We start from the raw sequence: 20,494 nt of genomic DNA on the forward strand, positions 1-20,494 counted from the left end.
GTGGATCACGAGGTCAGGAGTTCGAGACCAGCCTGGCCAACATAGTAAAACCCCGTCTCTACTAAAAATATAAAACTTAGCCCGGTGTGGTGGCATGCACCTATAGTCCCAGCCATTTTGGAGGCTGAGGCGGGAGAATCGCTTGAACCCAGGAGGCGGAGGTGGCAGTGAGCTGAGACCACGCCACTACACTCCAGCCTGGGTGACACAGTGAGACTCCATCTCAAAAAAACAAACAAAACAAAAACACTATACAAAAAAAGCAAAAAAAAAACAAACAGATTTTAAACTGGAATTTTAAAATGTGTTCAAATAGCCCAAAAAGTAGGAAACAAAAACAAAAATGAGGACAGAAAACAAATAATAAAACATAAACCTAAACTCAAACATTCAAAAATTACATAATTAAATGAAAATGGTATAAACACAATTAAGACAGATATTGTGGCAATGAACCAAAAAATGATCCACTATATACTGTCAACAAGAAACTCACTTCAAATATAATGATGTAGGTAGTTTAAAAAGTAAAGTATAGGAAAGGTATATATGCAAACACTAATCAAAAGAAAGTTGGAAGCCAAGTATGGTGGCTCATGCCGTAATCCCAGCACTTTGGGAAGCTGATGTGCGAGGATTGCTGGAGCTCAGGAATTCAAGACCAGCCTAAGAGCAAGATCCCATCTCCACAATTAAAAATAAAAATTTGGGGGGAGGGGGAGGGATTGCATTGGGAGTTATAACTGATGTAAATGATGAGTTGATGGGTGCTGACGAGTTGATGGGTGCAGCACACCAACATGGCACAAATATACATATGTAACAAACCTGCACGTTATGCACATGTACCCTAGAACTTAAAGTATAATAATAATAAAAATAAATTGAAAAAAAATACAAAAACACAAAAAAACAAAAAATAAATAAATAAAAATAAAAATAAAAAAATAAAAAATATAAATTAGCGGCCGGGCGCGGAGGCTCATGCCTGTAATCCCAGCCCTTTGGGAGGCCAAGGCAAGCGCATCACGAGGTCAGGAGATGAAGACCATCCTGGCTAACATGGTGAAACCCCATCTCTACTAAAAATACATAAAGTTAGCCGGGCATGGTGGCGGGCACCTGTAGTCCCAGCTACTCAGGAGGCAGAGGCAGGAGAATGGCGTAAACCCGGGAGGCAGAGCTTGCAGTGAGCCGAGAACGCGCCACTGCACTCCAGCCTGGGCGACAGAGGGAGACTGTCTCAAAAAACAAAACAAAACAAAACAAAACAAAAAAAAATTAGCTGGACATGGTAGCATGTGCCTGTAGTCCCAGCTACTTGGGGGGACTGAGGTGGGAGAATCGCTAAAGCCCAGGAGGTCAAAGCTGCAGACAGCCATGTTTGTGCAAGTGCACTCCAGACTGGGCAACAAAGCAAGATCCTGTCTCAAAACAACAACAGGCTGGGCGCAGTGGCTCACGCCTGTAATCCCAGAACTTTGGGAGGCCGAGGCAGGTGGATCATTTAAGGTCAGGAGTTCGAGATCAGCCTGGTCAACATGACGAAACCCCATCTCTACTAAAAATACAAAATTAGCCAGGCTTGGTGGCATGAGCCTGTAATCCCAGCTACTTGGGAGGCTGAGGCAGGAGAATCGCTTGAGCCTGGGAGGCAGGGATTGCAGTGAGCCAAGACCACACCACTGCACTCAGCCTGGGCAACAAGAGCAAAACTCCGTCTCAAAACAACAACCACCACCAAACAAACAGAAAGTTGGAGGAGTTACATTAATATCAGACAGACTTCGGAGAAAGGAAAACCAGGGATACAGAAGGACATTACATAAGCATAAAAGGGTGAAGTCACCAGGAAAATACAACAATCCTAATTGTGAATGCACCCAACAACAGAGCTTCAAAAACACAAAGCAAAAACTATGACAGAGAGGAAAGGAGAAATAAACAAATCTAATTATAGTTAGAGGCTTCAACATACCTCCCACCGTAATTGATCAACCTAGTAGACAGAACACAAATAAGGACAGAGAACTGAACACCACCACCACCTGATGGCATCTCATTGACATTTACAGAACGTACACTGAACACAGCAGTGCACATGGAACATTCATGAATGCAGGACATACCTGGGGTCCTAAAACCAAACTTAACAAATTGAATAGGACCAGGCATGGTGGCTCTCATCTATAACTTCAGCTACTTGAGAGGCTGAGATAGAAGGATCATCAAGGGACCAGCCTGAGCAACACAGTAAGACCTCATCTCATATTAAGTTTTTTTAAAAAAAGAAAACAAAACCCAAATTAAACAGAACTGAAGTCATACCAAGAATACTGTAATGGAATTAGACTAGAAATCAACAGAAAATCTCAACATTTGGGAATTCAACAATATACTTCTAGATAAACTGCTTGGAGGTCAAAAAGAAAGCTTCAAGTGAAAAAAAAATTTTAAAGGTTTGTACTGAAAAAAACCCATATATATATGTATTTAACAAAAATTTGTGGGATGTAGCTAAGGCAGTGCTTAGAGAAAAATTTGTATCATTAAGGTTTTAATTAGAAAAGAAGAGGCCAGGCTCAGTGGTTCACACCTCTAATCCCAGCACTTTGGGAGGCCAAGGGGAGAGGATCACTTGAGGCCAGGAATTTGAGACCAGCCTGGACAACGTTGCAAGACCCCATTCTCTACAAAAAAACTAAAACATTAGCAGGGCTTGGTGGCACACACCTGGAGTCCCAGCTACTTGCAAGGCTGAGGCAGTGAGCACAAGAGTTTGAGGGTGCAGTGAGCTATGATCATGCCATTGTGCTCCTGGCTGGACAACAGAGCAAGACCCTGTCTCTCCAGAAGAAAAGTCTCAAATTGCTAATCTAAACTTCCACATTAAGGAACTAGAAAAAGAGCAAAATCAAACCAAAGTAAGCAAAAGCAAACAACAATAAGAAAGCAAAAATCAATGAAATTGAAGAAGAAATAGAGAAAAAAAAAAATCAGGGCAACTAAATGTTGATTCTTCAAAACTATTTTTTAAAAACTGACATACCTATATAACAAATTCACAAATAAAAGGAACATATAAATAAATTATCAGTATCAGGGATCAAAGGGTGAGTATCACTACAGATTCTAAAGACGTTTAAATGGGATATTATAACCAACATATATCTATAAATTCAACAATGAAATGAAATAAATCCCTCAGAAACTCAAATTTACTAAATTTGACACTGAGAAATAGAAAATATAGCCGCACTGTATCTATTACAAAAATTGAATCTAGGCCAGGTATGGTGGCTTATGCCTATAATCCCAGCACTTTGGGAAGCCGAGGCAGGCAGATGACTTGCGGTCAGGAGTTCGAACCCAGGCTGGCCAACATGGTGAAACCCCATCTCTACTAAAAATACAAAAATTAGCCAGGCGTGGTGGCAGGTATCTGTAATCCCAGCTACTCGGGAGGCCGAGACAGAAGAACTGCTTGAACCTAGGAGGTGGAGGTTGCAGTGAGCCGAGATCACACCACTACACTCCAGCCTGGGTGACAGAGCCAGACTTTGTCTCAAAAAAAAAAATAAATAAATTAAATCTAAAATTAAGAACCATTCCAAAAGAAAATCCAGGCCCAAGTGGCTTCTCTGGCAAATTATACCAAACATCTAAAGAAAATTAGTACCGGCCGGGCGCGGTGGCTCAAGCCTGTAATCCCAGCACTTTGGGAGGCCGAGACGGGCGGATCACTAGGTCAGGAGATCGAGACCATCCTGGCGAACACGGTGAAACCCCGTCTCTACTAAAAAATACAAAAAACTAGCCGGGCGAGGCGGCGGGGGCCTGTAGTCCCAGCTAGGGAGGCTGAGGCAGGAGAATGGCGTAAACCCGGGGCGCGGAGCTTGCAGTGAGCTGAGATCCAGCCACTGCACTCCAGCCCGGGCGACAGAGCCAGACTCCGTCTTAAAAAAAAAAAAAAAAAAAAAAGAAAAGAAAATTAGTACCAACATTACATGAACCTTCACACTTCTTGGGCTGGTATGAGAATTAAATGAAAATTTGTAAAGAAATTAGCACATTGTGTTATATGTACATAGTAAGCACCACGTAAACATTTGTTAAATAAATTCCAGTCAACGGACCCATATTTTAAAAAGTCTTAGCTCTTCATCTAAAGATTAGCTAGCCTTTCTGTGTGTTTTATGTTAAAATAAAATGTTTAAGGCATGCTTTATATATTTTTTCCCCGGTTTAACAACTTTGATTAATCTGTTTCAATCTCACTGCAAGACTTCAACTGTTTCTTACATGTCACTGTCACCCCCACACTGCCTAGCACAGTGTTTTGTACAAAGCTGTCACTCATGTATTATGTTAATTAGTAGAAAACTTAATTAAAAACCACATGCTTTTAAAAAATTCTACGAACTTACATAATCTAGTTTTGCTTTAGATTTAAGGAAAGAAAAGCAATTTGCTCAACTATTTTGGTAAATACTGAGGATTTTTCAACTCCTATTCAACAGATCCCCATCTTACAAAGAAACTAATCATTAAAGACAATGACAGTAAACCACAACAAAAGTAACAACTAAAGGATATATCCTAAATGATTACCAATACATTAAATAAATTAGACTAAAACTGAATTTAAAGCAAAAGACTAGGCTGGGCGCAGTGGCTCACACCTGTTATTCCAGCACTTTGGGAGGCTGAGGTGGGCGGGTCATGAGGTCAGGAGATCGAAACCATCCTGGCTAACACAGCGAAACCTCATCTCTACTAAAAATACAAAAAATTAGCCAGGCGTGGTGGTGGGCACCTGTAGTCCCAGCTACTTGGGAGGCTGAGGCAGGAGAATGGTGTGAACTCGGGAGGTGGAGCTTATAGTAAGCCAAGATTGTGCCACTGCACTCCAGCCTGGGCGACAGAGTGAGACTCCGTCTCAAAAAAAAAAAAAAAAGCAAAAGACTGACTTAATCACTATCTCAGAATTTGAACCTGTTTTCAAAGCTAAACATAACATAAACTTTGTTATCTTGTATGATTAGGAATATTAATTTTAGAGATAATAACCTAAAAGTTAATAAAATATTCTAGTCAACATTTACTATTTATAGATACATTAACAAACATATAAACCAATTTTTATACATATGTGATTATATACACATCACATACTAACACTGTACAGTAAGTAATCTAAAATTCTTTTTGGGATTCAGAGGTTACTCTAAAATCACCGTGTGCTTCAACATCTTTACTGTCATTCACTCACTCACCAAGTATTTGTTGAGTGCTATTCTATCAAGCACTGTGCTAAGCCACTGTCTACAATAGACATTCAAATGAGAGCTTCCCTAGCCTTCAAGGGGCTCACAACCAAATAGGTATAGCTGACATAAAAACAACCATAAGACAAGTAAGCAATTATAACATAAACCCCAAAAAATGGTTCTGAACTAGTGACAATACTAGTTCTCAGTATTCTGCTTATATACATAAATATACTTATCTTTATTAGTGTAACACCATTATTTTCATTAGTGTCACACATGCATCAGCAGCCCAATCCTTCACTTTACTTCAATTCTTAACACTGGCACAGCAAACCCATCTCGTTCCTCTTTTATCACTCAGCTTGCTGAGACTTTGGGAGCTAGACAGCCTCTGCATCCTGAATAAGCAAAGTAAAACCGTGGACTGAGTCCCTCCTCTTAGGATATTTGGGGGAGGAAAGGAATCAGAACTGCTGCCCAAAATAGTGAAGCTGCCCAGAGGTAGTGATCCTGAAAGCTGTATTCAAAGTAGTCGTAGCTAAAGGTAGCCAAAAAAAAAAAAAAAGACTTCCTAAGGGAGCAACTTCAGTGTTTGTAGCTCTAAAAGTATGAAGTGAGGAGGGGAGACAGCGGGGTCAAGAGTGGCTACAGACACTCCAATACGTACAAAAGCTTTTGGGTTTGAAATGTATGTGATCTTTTTCTTTTCTTTTCTTTTCTTTTTTTTGAGACCGAGTTCTGCTCTTGTTGCCCAGGCTGCAGTGCAATGGCGCGATTTCAGCTCACTGCAACCTCTGCCTCCCAGGTTCAAGTGATTCTCCTGCCTCAGCCTCCCAAGTAGCTAAATTTACAGGCGTCTGCCACCAGGCCTAGCTAATTTTTTCTATTTTTAGTAGAGATGGGGTTTCACCATGTTGGCCAGGCTGGTCTCAAACTCCTGACCACAGGTGATCCACCCGCCTTGGCCTCCCAGAGTGCTGGGATTACAAGTGTGAGCCACCACTCCTGGCCTGAGTGTTTTTTATGTTCTTATAAAAGAAGTAATTCAAACAAATTTAGGTATGACCACTGTATTACAGTTATGAAGATGTGACGTTAGAGTAGAAACAGACACAATGAGGTGCTAAGACACATCTCCAAGATAATACAGCCCAATTCCTTTATCTTTTTAAAAATTTTTATTAGTAGAGATGGGGCCTTGCTATGTTGCCCAGGCTGGTCTCCAACTCTTGGGCTCACCAATCCTCCCGCCTCAACCTCCCAAAGTGCTGGGATTACAGGTATGAGCCGCCACACCTGGTGGTCCAATTCCTTTAGAAGCATTACATGTACAAGTGGCAGAAAGTTTACTGTGTATTTTCACACTATAATCAAATCTTCACTGGCCAAACTAATTAAGACTGAAAATTTAATTTAAAAAAAAGACTGTAAGATCAATAGCATCATGTGTTTGTTATTCAGAAGAAAATAAAGCTTCAGAATTCAGAGACCATCAAAATTTTCTTGAAGGAGCTATAAATACTGAAATGCACAGGCATTATTACCAAAGTATCTTTATCTTGTTTCTCAATAAAATTGAGTTAAAAACATTACGGAAAATTCATTGGGACTTTTACCAAGAGTGTTTCCTTTTTTTTTTTTTTTTTGGGACAGCGGCTTGCTCTGCTGCCCAGGATGCAGTGCAGTGGTGTCATCTCAGCTCACTGCAATCTCCACCTCCCGGGTTCAAGCGATTCTCCTGCCTCAGCCTCCCAAGTAGCTGCGAGAAGAGGCACCCTGCTAATTTTTGTATTTTTAGTAGAGACGGGGTTTCGCCATGTTGACCAGTCTGGTCTCAAATGCCTGACCTCGTGATCCACCTGCCTCAGCCTCCCAAAGTGCTGGGATTACAGACTTGAGCCACCACTCCTGGCCTGAGTGTTTCCTTTTTTGTTGTTTTTTTAAAGACAGAGTCTCATTCTGTGGCCCAAGATGGATCCGCCTCCTGGGTTCAAGCAATTCTCCTGCCTCAGCGTCCCAAGTATTACAGGTGCCTGACACCATGCCCAACTAATTTTTATATTTATAGTAGAGGGAGGGTTTCACCATGTTGGCCAGGCTGGTCTTGAACTCCTAACCTCACATGATCTGCTCACCTCGGCCTCTCAAAGTGCTGGGATTACAGGCATGAGCCACAGTGCCCCGCCCCAAGAGTGTTTTTTTTTTTTTTTTTGAGAGAGAGTGAGTCTCGCCCTGTCACCCAGGCAGGAGTGCAATGGCACAATCTTGGCACACTGCAACCTCCACTTCCCGGGTTCAAATGATTCCCCTGCCTTGACTTCCCAAGTAGCTGGGATTACAGGTGCCCACCACTACACCTGACTAATTTTTTTGTATTTTTAGTAGAGAAGCGGTTTTACCATGTTGGCCAGGTTGGTCTCGAACTCCTTACCTCAAATGATCCGCCTGCCTCAGCCTCCCAAAGTGCTGGGACTGCAGGCGTGGGCCACGGTGCCTGGCCAAGAGTGTTTCTTAAGGCATATTTTTTACAAAGCTATACTCATGGACCGAGCAATATAGAATCCTCATCGTATCTTGTTACAGTCTAAAACCCTGTAGTATACTCTGTCTAATATTACATTCAGGAATAATTTTCTTCCTTTCTTTTTTTTTTTTTTTGAGCCGGATTCTCACTCTGTCACCCAGGCTGGAGAGCAGTGGCATGATCTCAGCTCACTGCAACTTCTGCCTTTCCGGTTCGAGCAAGCAATTCTCCTGCCTCAGCCTCTGGAGTAGCTGGGACTACAGGCCACACCAACACTCCAGGCTAATTTTTGTATTTTTAGTAGAGACTGGGTTTCACCATGTTGGCCAGACTGGTCTCAAACTCCTGACCTCAAGTGATCCACACACCTCAGCCTCCCAAAGTGCTGGGATTACAGGCGTGAGCCACCGCGCCCGGCCTCCACTCAGTAATAATTTTCTTATCAATTCTCCAAACTTTTGATATGTGTACCATATAAACAATGCTGAAATAAGTATTCATGGGCATATTACTTTTCCTGAATTTGGAATGACTAATTGTACTACTCTTTCTTTTTTCTAGTTTTATTGTAAAACCCTGGGACTTCATTCTGATTTTATGAGAACCAGAGCTTAAATCAAAAAAGCTAGAGACAGAGATTCTGGAGCTCCTAATAATTTAAAAGTCAGTGACATAGGAACAAAGAGAATGAAAAATTATTTGGACAAAATAATAACACTATTTTAAAAATAAGATATACAAAACTGGATGACTTTAAAATGTAACACTAACACTGGAGATTCAAAATACTTCTAATCCCAGCACTTTGGGAGGATCACTTGAGCCCATGAGTTCAAGACCAGCCTGGGCAACATTAAGAAACTCCATCTTGGCCGGGCGCGGTAGCTCACGCCTGCAATCCCAGCACTTTGGGAGGCTGAGGAGGGTGGATCACGAGGTCAGGAGATCGAGACCATCCTGGCTAACACGGTGAAACCCCGTCTCTACTAAAAATACAAAAAATTAGCCGGGCGTGGTGGTGGGCGCCTGTAGTCCCAGCTACTCAGGAGGCTAAGGCAGGAGAATGGTGTGAACCCGGGAGGCAGAACTTGCAGTGAGCCCAGATCGTGCCACTGCACTCCAGCCTGGGCGATTGAGCGAGACTCAGTCTCAAAAACATAAAAAATAAAAATAAAAAAAATAAACTCCATCTCTCCCCTCCCCACCTCGACCCAAAAAAAAAAAAAGCCAGGTGTGGGCCTGTAGTGTCAGCTACTACTCCCGAGACTGAGGCGGGAGGATCACTTGAGTCCTGGAGGTCAAGGCTGCAGGGAGTGCACTGCTGCACTCCAGCCTGGGAAATAAAGTGAGAACCCCCCGTTTCCAAAACAAAACAAAACAAAACAAAACAAAGGAAGTGTTTTAATTTCTTTCTTTTTTTTTTTTTTTTAAAGACAAGGTCCTCCAGACTGGAATGCAACGGCGCAATTACCGACTCACTGTAGCCTCCACCTCGCAGGCTCAAGCAATCCTCCTACCTCAGCCTCCCAAACTATAGATCCGGGCCTCAACGCCTGGCTATTTTTTTTACTTTTGTAGGGGTTTTGCTATGTTGCCCACGCTGGTCTCCAACTCCTAAGCTCAAGTGATCCTCCCATCTAGCCCTCCCCAAGTGCTGGGATTACAGGGCTGAGCCACCACATCTGGCCACTTTTATCTTCTAATGACTATTATCAAGTCCTCCTATCCCAGAAGTTCTTAGGAAGCAAATTTCCCACAAACTATTGACTTGTAGGTACAAAAGCCAAAAGGCTTCTACTGGGAAAGGAAAGGGAAATATATACATATATATTTCAACTATTATTTTGTTAAATTAGAAAATACAGACATAGGAGGGGTATAGATAAAACAAGATTAGGCAAGAGTTGATCGTGTTTGAAGCTGGATGAGGATTCACTGTACTCCTGTCTGCTTGAAATTTTCCATAATAGTTAAAATATTACGTATAATTTTAAAATTCAAGTTTCCCCTAAAGATCTGTTTAAGACCAGACTTTAAGTTTACTACGACAGAGAGTGAAGCTACTGTGTCTTTTGTAATTAAACCTACAGCTCCTGAGTCCCGACCCTCCTCAAAGTTTACGCTGTTGAGTTCCAAGAGCTCACCTCCAGCACCCCGAAAGAGGAGCGCCGACAAAAACAAACAGGAGAGGCGCAAGGATCCTCCCAAGATCTCTCACCACACAAGCAGGGATCCGAGAAAGCGGGCAGAGGCCGCTCCTTGCTTCAATGAAAGAAAATGTAATTTTCTCCGGCCAAAGTGGACCCAAGTCCGGCCCCCCAGCCCAGGAACAAGCCCAGGAAGCCACCCCGCCCACTGGAAGCGTCCGGGATTCAGGGGCATCTGCCTCTCGCAGCACTGGAGGCCCCGACCTTCCCGAAGTCTCTCCAGGCCAGAAAAGACGGGGTAGGGGTGTCGCCGAGGAGCCCTCGCCGAGGCCGCGGTATTTCCGCCCCAGGGAAGATACACCTCGGGGCAAGAGTACTACGGAAAGTTAAGCGGCTTCGGGTATCCAGGACTAGCGGCCTCCGAGCCGCTCGCGGTCCTGCCACGCCCACCCACCCAGGCATGGGCAGCCTCCTACGCCGCGGGCCCTCGAGGGCCTGACCCCCGGTCTGACCCCCACTCCCACGATCCTTCCCTTTCTCCTCAGCTGCCCCCTCCGAAGTCGTTTGAATCCCGGGCCCTAGCGCTAGAGACCGCTAAATCCGGAGCGCAAAGGGAAGAGGAAGAGGAGACCTCTGACGCCGAGGATGCCACACTCACCTAACCGAATCCTGCCGTGAATGCAGCAAACACCGACTTCAGAATCTGGGTTCAGCATCCAAAATGGCGGCTCCTCGGCCTGAGAGCAGCAAGCACGAGCGGAGGGATCCACGGGGCCGAGATAGCCACGCCCTCCTTTCTAGGGATTGGCTGCGCGATCGCCGCTGCCGGGACCCACGCGCTGACTCGGGGCACCTTCCCTTGGTTTCCTTTGGAGTTGGCGCGGCTGGGGACTACTTCCCGTGGCGGAGGCACGGGAGACGATGGCAGACGCGACACGCCGACTGAGTCAGCTGTTGGGCCGTGCCCTTAATTTCGCTCTGGGCGAGGTGAGGCCAGCAATGGCTGCTGGTTCTCGGACTCTGCGCTTATGGCCTCACCGCGCCCAGTGCCTTGGTTCCGGATTCTTCCATAACCTGCTCCCAGTACTGCCTCTGTGACGCCGGGAGTTGCTCCCTGAGATTTGTTGCCGCCCTTCGCTGGACTTTCGCCCTGGGTGGAGCGGCCGGGCGGGTTTCGAAGCCTGCGTATCCCTGACTCTTCACCCAGAGCCTCCGAGTCCCTCTACTGGCTTTTCGCGTTCCCCCGCCCCGCTTTTAAGCCGTCCGGTTGCCCTTTCAACCAGCATCGCTCCGGTCTGTGTGGTGTAATTTAGTAGTGTTCCCCCAGCACCACATTCTCTGGCGATTTCCCTAATTTATCTCGGTATTCAAAGAAAACTTTTTCTTTGGTTACCTTTCAACTTATCTCTACTTAAGTTTGGAAGGGGCCTTCCCAGCACTTTGAGAGGCGGGGCGGGAGGATCTCTTGAGCCCGGAAGTTGCAGACCAGCCAGGGCACCGTGGTGAGACCCCATTGCTTAAAAAAAAAAAAAAAAAAAAAAGTTAAAAATTAGGGAAGCAGCAATGCGCACCTGTGGTCCCAGCTACTCGGGAGGCTGAGGCAGGAAGATCGCTTGAGCCCAGAAGTTCGATGCTGCAGTAAACCGTGATCACGTCACAGTGCTCTAGTCTGGGCTACAGAAAAAAAAAAAAAAAAAGGCCAGGTGCGGTGGCTCACGCCTGTAATCTCAGCATTTTGGAAGGCCGAGGCAGGTGTATCACCTGAGGTTGGGAGTTCGAGACCAGCCTGGCCAACATGGAGACACCCCGTCTCTACTAAAAATACAAAATTACCCGTGGTGGCCGCATACCTGTAATCTCAGCTACTGCGGAGGCTGAGGCAGGAGAATCACTTGAACCCGGGAGGCGGAGGTTACAATGAGTCGAGATCGCGTGATTGCACTCCAGACTGGGCAAGAAGAGCGAAACTCCGTCTCAAAAAAAAAAAAAAAAAAAAAAAAAAAAAAAAAAAAAAAAAAAGGTGGGGGGAAGAAAAAGAAATGAGCCTCTAGAAGGAAGTCATTTGCTTCCTGCTGTAGAGGCTGCATCTGACTCTTGAACCGGGGCAGTCATATGACAAGTAGGAGCTAGCCGTTACCATAAGATGTTGATATGAATTTGGAAATACTGTATCTTTATAACCATTTGCAACATTTCAAGATAAAACCAGGTTCCATGCCGGGCGCGGTGGCACACGCCTGTAATCCCAGCACTAGGGGAGGCTGAGGCAGGTGGATCACCTGGGGTCAGGAGTTCAAGACTAGCCTGGCCAACATGGCGAAACCTCGTCTTTACTGAAAAAAAATACGAAAAAAAAAAAAAAATTAGCTGGGCGTGTTGGCAAACACCTGTAATCCCAGCTACTCCAGAGGCTGAGGCAGGAGAATCGCTTGAACCCAGGAGGCGGAGGTTGCAGTGAGCCGAGATCTCGCCATTGCAATCTAGCCTGCGCCATAGAGCAAGACTCGTCTCAAAAAAAAAAAAGTGCGGATATTTTTGGCTGGGCGTGGTGGCTTATGCCTGTAATCTCAGCACTTTGGGAGGCCGAGGCGGGTGGATTACCTGAGGTAAGAAGTTCGAGACCAGCCTGGCCAACATGGTGAAACTGTCTCTACTAAAAATACAAAAATTTGCTGGATGTGGTGGCAACACACGTGTAATCCCAGCTACTTGGGAGGCTGAGGCAGGAAAATCGCTTGAACCTGGGAGGCGAAGCTTTCAGTTATCTGAGATTCTGCCACTGCACTCCAGCCTGTGCAGCAGAGTGAGACCCTGTCTCAAAAAAAAAAAAAAAAGAAAAGAAAAACAAAAGTGGACCAGGCGTGGTGGCTCACGCCTGTAATCCTAGCACTTTGGGAGGCCAAGGTGGGGGAATCATCTGAGTTCGAGAGCAGCCTGGCCACATGGTGAAACCTCATCTCTACTAAAAATACAAAAAATTGGCTGGATGCGGTGGCTCATGCCTGTAATTCTAGCACTTTGGGAGGCCAAGCCGGGAAGATCATGAGGTCAGGAGATGGAGACGACCCTGGCTAACACAGTGAAACCCCGTCTCTACTAAAAATACAAAAAAAAAAAAAAAAAATTAGCTGGGCATTGTGGCTGGTGCCTATAGTCCCAGCTACTCAGGAGGCTGAGGCAGGAGAATGGCATGAACCCAGGAGGTAGAGATTGCAGTGAGCCAAGATTGCGCCACTGCACTCCAGCCTGGGTGACAGAGCCAGACTCCATCTAAAGAAAGAAAAAAAAAAAAGGCTGGGCACTGTGGCTCATAGCTGTAATCCCAGCACTTTGGGAGGCCGAGGTGGGTGAATCACTTGAGGTTAGGAGTTCGTTACCAACCTGGCCAACATGGTGAAACCCTGTCTCTACTAAAAATATAAAAAATTAGCAGGGCGTGGTGGCGGGCGCCCATAATCCCAGCTACTTGGAGGCTGAAGCAGGAGAATCGCTTGAACCCAGGAGGCAGAGGTTGCAGTGTGCCAAGATCATGCCATTGCACTTCAGCCTGGGTGACAGAGCAAGACTCTGTCTCAAAAAAAAAAAAAAAAAAAAGCCGGCGTGGTGACTCATGCCCGTAATTCCAGCTAATTGGGAGGCAGAGGCAAGAGAATCGCTTGAACCAGGGAGGCGGAGGTTGCAGTTAGCCAAGCGTACCACTGCATTCCAGCCTGGGCAACAGAGAAAGACTGTCTCAAAAAAAAATTTTTTTTGGCTGGGCGCAGTGGCTCACACCTGTAATCCCAGCACTTTGGAAGGCCGAGGTGGGTGGATCATGAGGTCAGGAGATAGAGATCATCCTGGTTAACATGGTGAAACCCCGTCTCTACTAAAAATACAAAAAATTAGCTGGGCGTGGTGGCAGGCTGTAGTCCCAGCTACTAGGGAGGCTGAGGCAGGAGAACGGAGTGAACCCGGGAGGCGGAGCTTGCAGTGAGCCGAGATCGTGCCCCTGCACTCCAGCCTGGGTGACAGAGCGAGACTCCATCTCAAAGACTAAAAAAAGGTAAGCTGATAGTATCATTGAGCCCCACCTAACTAAAAGTGACATATATCTTTTTTTTTTTTTTTTTGAGACGGAGTTTCGCTCTTTGTTGCCCAGACTGGAGTGCAATGGCGCTATCTCAGCTCACTGCAACCTCCGCCTCCCAGGTTCAAGAGATTCTCCTGTCTCAGCCTTCCAAGTACCAACTAGCTGGGATTACAGACATCCACCACCACGTCCAGCTAATTTTTTTTTTTTTTTTTTTTGAAATGGAGTCTCGCTCAGTCGCCCAAGGTGGAGTGCAGTGGCTCAATCTCGCTCACTGGAAGCTCTGCCTCCCGGGTTCAAGCGATTCTGCTGCCTCAGCCTCCTGAGTAGCTGCTACAGGCCTGCACCACCACGCCCCGCTATTTTTAGTAGAGATGAGGTTTCACAATGTTGGTCAGGCTAGTCTCAAACCCCTGACTTCGTGATCTGCCCGCCTCATCTTCCTAAAGTGCTGAGATTAAAGGCGTGAGCCACTGCGCTCGGCCGATTTTTTGTATTTTTAGTAGCGATGAGGTTTCACCATGTTGGCCAGGCTGGTTTCGAACTCCTGACCTCAACTGATCCACCCGCTTCAGCCTCCCAGGGTGCTAAGATGACGGGCGTGAGCCACCGCGCCCAGCCACCATGATTCCTTTCTTCGTTTAGAAAAGTTGCTTTCCACTCAGGGGTTGTGAAGATTTAGCGATCACCACCTGTGTCCTGGGCTTTAACAAAACCTACCTGTCTATTTAGATTCTGTAATACATCAAGCAGCCAATTATTCGAAACAGTATCTCTGAGGGAATAAAAAAACACAACATTATCTCTGTCCCTGGTTGAACAGACAAGTTTCATTCAGAAGCTAAACATACTCAAAAACAAACACTGTTTCCCTTGAAAATCCTGTTTTGCTGTTGGGACAAATGTTAACACATAACATTTCTTTGGTAACTAACCAGGTACTTTTTTTGTGTAAATGACTATAACTAGTAGCTGTAACTAAAACCAGATACAGTGTTGGAGCCCAATAAAATAAGAATCTATAACAGGCCTGCAAGCCCTAATCAGCCAGCCTGTTTTGTATACAGCCTCTCCAGCTAAGAATGATTTTTATATTGTTAAAAGGTTTAAAAGCAGCAAGGGGAGGAGCATGAATGTGTGACAGTGACTTTATGTTGCCCACAAATCCCAAAATATTTACTATGTGGTCCTTTATAGAAAAAGTTTGCTCACCTGTAATCCCAGCACTTTGGGAGGGCAAGGCAGTGAGATCACTTGAGGTCAGGAGTTTGAGACCAGCCTGGCCAACATTGTGAAAATCTGTCTCTATTAAAAAAAATACAAAAATTAGCCAGGTGTGGTGGTGCACTGTAATCCCAGCTACTCAGGAGGCTGAGGGAGGAGAATCGCTTGAACCTGGGAGGCAGAGGAGGCTGCAGTGAGCCGAGATTGTGCCACTGCACTCCAGCCTGGGAGACAGAGTGAGATCCTGTCTGGAAAAAAAAAAAAAAAGCAATGGAAAAAAGTTTGCTGACCTGCAATAAAAGTACTACACATTCTGTAAGAGAAAGAAGGGAAAGATGATGGGAATAGAGTTATTTCCTTTAACTATTAACATTCAGACTAAAGAGTATACAATGAAAGAAAAAAAGAAAAAGAAAAAAAATTTTTTAAAAAGAATATACAATGATATAGGAACTGCTCTGGACATCTTCCTAAAACCTAGGGGAAAAAAAAATCAAGATCACTTGTTAAAGAACCTATGAAACAAGTCTTCAGAGAACTTATCAATATAACTAATTAGGGCTATATACAAATATTAACTTATCTTTGTGGCATTTTACAGTTTACAAAGCACTTATAAGCACATTATCTCAATTTCAGGCTGACATTTCTGTGAAGCAGCTGCAGGTCAAAAATCATTTTTTTGTTTTTGTTATTCTTCTGCTTTGCCTGAGACAGGGTCTCACTCTGTTGTGCAGCGTGAAGTGCAGTGGTGCAATCATAGCTCACTGCAGCCATGATGTCGGGCCCAGGTGATCCTCCCACATCAGCCTCCTGAGTAGCTGGGACTACAGGCGCATGCCATGCAACCACACCTGGGTAATTTCTTGTATTTCTTTTGTAGAGATGGGGTTTTGCCATGCTGCCCAGGCTGGCATTATCAGGTCAGGTTTTTTGGGGTTTTTTTTTTTTTGTTCTTTTTTTTGAGACAGAGTCTCACTCTGTCTCCTAGGCTGCAATGCAATAGCACCATCTCAGATCACTGCAACCTCCACCTCCCAGGTTTAAGTGATTTTCCTGCCTTAGCCTTCCAGGTAGCTGGGATTACAGGCATGGGCCACCACACCCGGCTAATTTTTGTATTTTTGGTACAGGCAGCGTTTCACCATGTTGGCCAGGTTGGTCTTGGACTCCTGATCTCAAGTGATCCACGCACCTCAGCCTCCCAAAGTGCTGGGATTACAATAGGTGTGAGCCACCGCACCCGGCCATGATCAGTTTTTATAGGAGGAAAGTGAAGCTTAAAGTTGACCAATCTAAGGTCAACAGCTATAAATGCCAGGATCAGATCTTGAACCCAGACTTTGACACTCAACATCATATATTTTCTTTTCATTTATTTACTTTTTATTTTAAGACATAGTTTCACTCTTTCACCCAGGCTGGAGGGCAAGGGTATGATCACAGTTCCCTGCAGCCTCCAACTCCTGGGTTCCCTTCTCATCCTCCTAAGTAGCTTAGACTACAGGTACAGCCACCATGCCTGGCTAATTTTTTAAAAACATTTTTGTAAAGACAGGATCTCACTATGTTGCCCAGACTGGTCTCAAACTCCTGGCCTCAAGTGATTCTCTCACCTCAGCCTCCCAAAGGCATGAGCCACCTCGCTTGGCCTGATTATATACTTAATATATATATCCATGTTTCCGTAATAATTTCCATCCCTGTTTTACTTTCAATTTGTGTATATGGAGTTTATCAATACGTGAAAATAAAATGCATTAAATCACAGTTATTACTGTGATTTGGGTTCATATATAAGATCAAAAAAGTTTTCTAAATCAGGTTGTTTTCACATTTATCATCATTGTAATCATCTAGAAAACTTAATTTTTCCTTAGATGAACTCAAAGGCATGAAAACTTGTAACTCTAGATTCTAAATATAAACACAAAAGTTTAAACATTATCCTTTAAAATATCAGATTTTCGGCTGGGTGCAGTGGCTCACGCCTGTAATCCCAGCACTTTGGGAGGCTGAGGAGGGTGGATCACAAGGTCAGGAGTTCAAGACCAGCCTGGCCAAGATGGTGAAACCCCATCTCTACTAAAAATACAAAAAATTAGCTGGGCATGGTGGCGGGCGCTTGTAGTCCCACCTACTGGGAGGCAGAAGCAGGAGAATAGCATGAACCCAGGAGGCAGAGCTTGCAGTGAGCCAAGATGGGGCCACTGCACTCCAGCCTGGGCACACAGCAAGACTCCATCTCAAAAAAAAAAAAAAAAGTTGAACATAGAGTTACCATCATTTGACCAAGCAATTCCACTCTTAGATATATGTATGTACCCATGTGCATACATAATTTAAAGACATATGTTTTCACAAAAACTGTACACAAATGTTCGTAGTAGCATTATTCATCATAATCAAAAAGTAGACCCAAGCCAAATATCGTTCCACTAATGAATGGATAAATAAAATGTGGTATATTCATACAACAGAATATAATTCAGCCATAAAAAGGAATTAAGTACTGATGTATGCAACAACACGAATGAACCTTGAAAACCTATTAAGTGACAAAAGCCAGATACAAGAGGTCCCATATTGTATGATCAATCACATTTATATGAAATGTCCAGAATAGGCAAATCCATACAGACAGAAAGTAGATTTATGGTTGCCAGGAGCTGGGGGAAGGAAGAATGGGGAGTTACTGCTACTGGGTATGGGATTTCTTTTTGGGGTGATGAAAGTATTCTGGAATTAGATAGTAGTGATGTTGTCAACCTTGTGAATGTACCAAAACCCACTAAATTGTACACTTTAAAAGCATGAGTTTCATGGTCTGTGAATTATACCTTAATTTTAAAAAATTTAACATGAGGTTCTTAAAATCCTCCTACCTTTACTGTTGGAATATAGAGGGCTAACAAGGTCACTGTAGAAGACAACAAATATAAAATGGATTAGGAAGATATTTCAAGTGGAAAGTTAAATACTTGAAGTGGCAAAATGATGACATAACTGAGTAGATTGAGAAAGTAGAAAAAAAGTGAAGCTAAAAAAATATATATGGTTAATTAAAAGGTCTTCTAGATGTAGAATAAGTTTAGGTGAAAGCAGAGGAAAAATAAATTAATTCTTCTTTTTTTAAAGAGACAAGGGTTTCACTATGTGGCCCAAGCTGGCCTCAAACACCTGGGCTTAAGTCATCATACCATCTCAGCCTCTTGAGTAGCTGGGACTATAGGTGCCAGCCACTATGCCTAACTTAAACTAATTCTTTATTTAATAATTTTTTCATTATTTGGTTGTAACCCTGAGTCACAACATCTCTAAGACTTTTAGAGCACAGGAAAGTTATAAGAATAGCATTATTATGATCTCATTTTATTTGGAATTCAAGGAGATGGAACAAGCTGCCCAGCATTACATAATAACTTAATAATGCATCCAAGAAATTTCACTGGAGGCAAACTTTACCTGTTAGCTACTTTTCTGTTGAAAATGTCAATTAAGTCAGCTTTAAAGTGACATAATAAAGCCATACTTGTATCCCTCAGTCTAAACTGATCAAGAATTACTGTTAAATATAAAAGCCAGTGTGTATTCTAGGTTATCTTCTTACAAAACATAGTATAAAAACTTGCTTGTTGGATGATAATATTCCATTTTCTGTCTACTTGGAAACTAAGTTTTTAAATGAAATTAAAATGTTTCCTTGACCGAAGTTAAACAATAATAATTGCTATCTAAGTATCCCAATCACAATAAATAAATTAGTGAATGATGAATGAGCTATTTATCACAGAATTGTGAAGGACCAAGATCCCTCAATGTAGTCATTCTATTATATTGAACACAAGATGCAGACAATGACATCATCTCATAAAAGATTTTGGGGAAAGACAAGGTATAAGAATGTTCTATGAGGCCGGGCACGGTGGCTCAAGCCTGTAATCCCAGCACTTTGGGAGGCCGAGACGGACGGATCACGAGGTCAGGAGATCGAGACCATCCTGGCTAACCTGGTGAAACCCCGTCTCTACTAAAAAGTACAAAAAACTAGCCGGGTGAGGTGGTGGGCGCCTGTAGTCCCAGCTACTCGGGAGGCTGAGGCAGGAGAATGGCGTAAACCCGGGAGGCGGAGCTTGCAGTGAGCTGAGATCCGGCCACTGCACCCCAGCCTGGGCGACAGAGCGAGACTCCGTCTCAAAAAAAAAAAAAAAAAAAAGAATGTTCTATGAAAATACCAGGATTTGTCACTTTATCAGCAAATGTCAGCATCCTCATCAGCTCGCCTTTGTGGGGCCAGTAATCACGAAAAACATTTTGCATGACGCTTTTAGCCATTTGTTTTACTTAACTGGCACAACAACCCACTGAGAGTAGAGGCCAAGAATTATTGCATCATTATCCATTTGACATCTTCGGAAGCAGAGTCTCAGAACAAGGAAGTGACTTGCCCAAAGTCAACAGGCTGGTCGGTGGCAGAGCTGGGGCTCCAAGCCGGATCGCCTAATACCAGATCTCATCTTCTTTCCTCTGCATTCCCTACTTCTCCAGGTAAGCAATGTCAGGGCAGGCTCAGGCATTCTAGAAGAGAGGAAGAAAAGAAGGCAACAGGAACTAGGAGAGAGAAGGACATGGACAGGAGGAGGTGTTTGACTAGAAATGCGTCCAACCAGGCCGGGCACAGTGGCTTACGCCTGTAATCCCAGCACTTTGAGAGGCCGAGGCGAGCAGATCACCTGAGTCAGGAGTTCGAGACCAGCCTGGCCAACATGGTGAAACCCCCGTCTACTACAAATACAAAAATCAACTGGGCGTGGTGGTGCACGCCTGTAGTCCCAGCTACTCGCGGGGCCGAGGCAGGAGAATCGCTTTAACCTGGGAGGCGGAGGTTGCAGTGAGCCAAGATCGCGGCATTACACTGCAGCCTGGGTGACAGAGCGAGACCCTGTCTCAAAAAAAAAAAGCATCCAACGGCTCTCCATTGCCCCCAAACACCCCTCACATGACAACAGTGACACAAGTTTCCCTGCCCCTGGGTCAGCAGCCAATGTTTATCACTTGAGAATCATGTCAGAAAATTAAATGCTCAAAAGAAATCTCAAGATTTCCCAGCTCTGAGGTTCTGACAGCTGAACGTGGCCCCTCCCACCAAGGCCCGTGGTCACATTCAAAGCCTCGGGAGTCGAAGCCACTGCTACGCGTGGGGGAATGAGGCGAAGAGGGTTTGTGACGGTGGTGGGGATCCGGGCTAAGGTCG

General features: G+C 44.3%; 2 protein-coding genes and 2 long non-coding RNA genes across 27 annotated transcripts in view; 1 reads left to right on the forward strand and 3 right to left on the reverse strand.

Annotated features, from left to right (window-relative positions):
• Positions 1 to 10,689, reverse strand: part of IST1 (IST1 factor associated with ESCRT-III) — a 33,638-nt gene extending 22,949 nt beyond the window's left edge. For 9 of the 14 annotated variants that reach the window (XM_028840716.2, XM_077984553.1, XM_077984558.1 and 6 more), the window contains exon 1: positions 10,603 to 10,689. Coding sequence is in view for 1 of the 14 variants with exons in the window: in XM_077984553.1 (XP_077840679.1) it covers positions 10,603 to 10,660 (58 nt within the window). In the remaining 13 variants the exon portion in view is untranslated. Of the gene's footprint in view, positions 1 to 9,941 lie in introns of all 14 variants that reach the window. The other 5 variants (XM_077984556.1, XM_077984552.1, XM_077984551.1 and 2 more) reach the window with 2 other exon arrangements.
• Positions 1 to 20,494, forward strand: part of ZNF821 (zinc finger protein 821) — a 166,489-nt gene that overhangs the window by 120,279 nt on the left and 25,716 nt on the right. For 5 of the 10 annotated variants that reach the window (XM_015126583.3, XM_077983784.1, XM_015126578.3 and 2 more), the window contains exon 1: positions 19,648 to 19,788. The exons of 1 other annotated variant lie outside the window; for it this stretch is intronic. The gene's annotated coding sequence lies outside the window, so the exon portion shown is untranslated. Of the gene's footprint in view, positions 1 to 19,647; positions 19,789 to 20,379; positions 20,460 to 20,494 lie in introns of those variants that run through there. 4 more of the 10 variants (XM_077983781.1, XM_077983785.1, XM_015126577.3 and 1 more) reach the window with 2 other exon arrangements.
• Positions 7,467 to 9,063, reverse strand: LOC144337697 (uncharacterized). Of its 2 annotated transcripts, none has more exons than XR_013411128.1 (3): positions 8,840 to 9,063; positions 8,310 to 8,703; positions 7,467 to 8,142 (listed from the first exon to the last, which is right to left on the reverse strand). It is a non-coding gene; the product is annotated as an uncharacterized LOC144337697 (long non-coding RNA). The 2 variants fall into 2 exon arrangements; XR_013411129.1 differs by having other exon boundaries at positions 7,469 to 8,142; positions 8,310 to 8,713; positions 8,840 to 9,051.
• LOC144337700 (uncharacterized) lies at positions 11,787 to 15,489 on the reverse strand. Its single transcript, XR_013411133.1, has 4 exons — positions 15,412 to 15,489; positions 15,229 to 15,321; positions 14,737 to 14,791; positions 11,787 to 11,917 (listed from the first exon to the last, which is right to left on the reverse strand). It is a non-coding gene; the product is annotated as an uncharacterized LOC144337700 (long non-coding RNA).

This window comes from Macaca mulatta, chromosome 20 (genome assembly GCF_049350105.2).
Source record: "Macaca mulatta isolate MMU2019108-1 chromosome 20, T2T-MMU8v2.0, whole genome shotgun sequence".
In the NCBI taxonomy this organism is placed as follows: Eukaryota; Metazoa; Chordata; class Mammalia; order Primates; family Cercopithecidae; genus Macaca; species Macaca mulatta.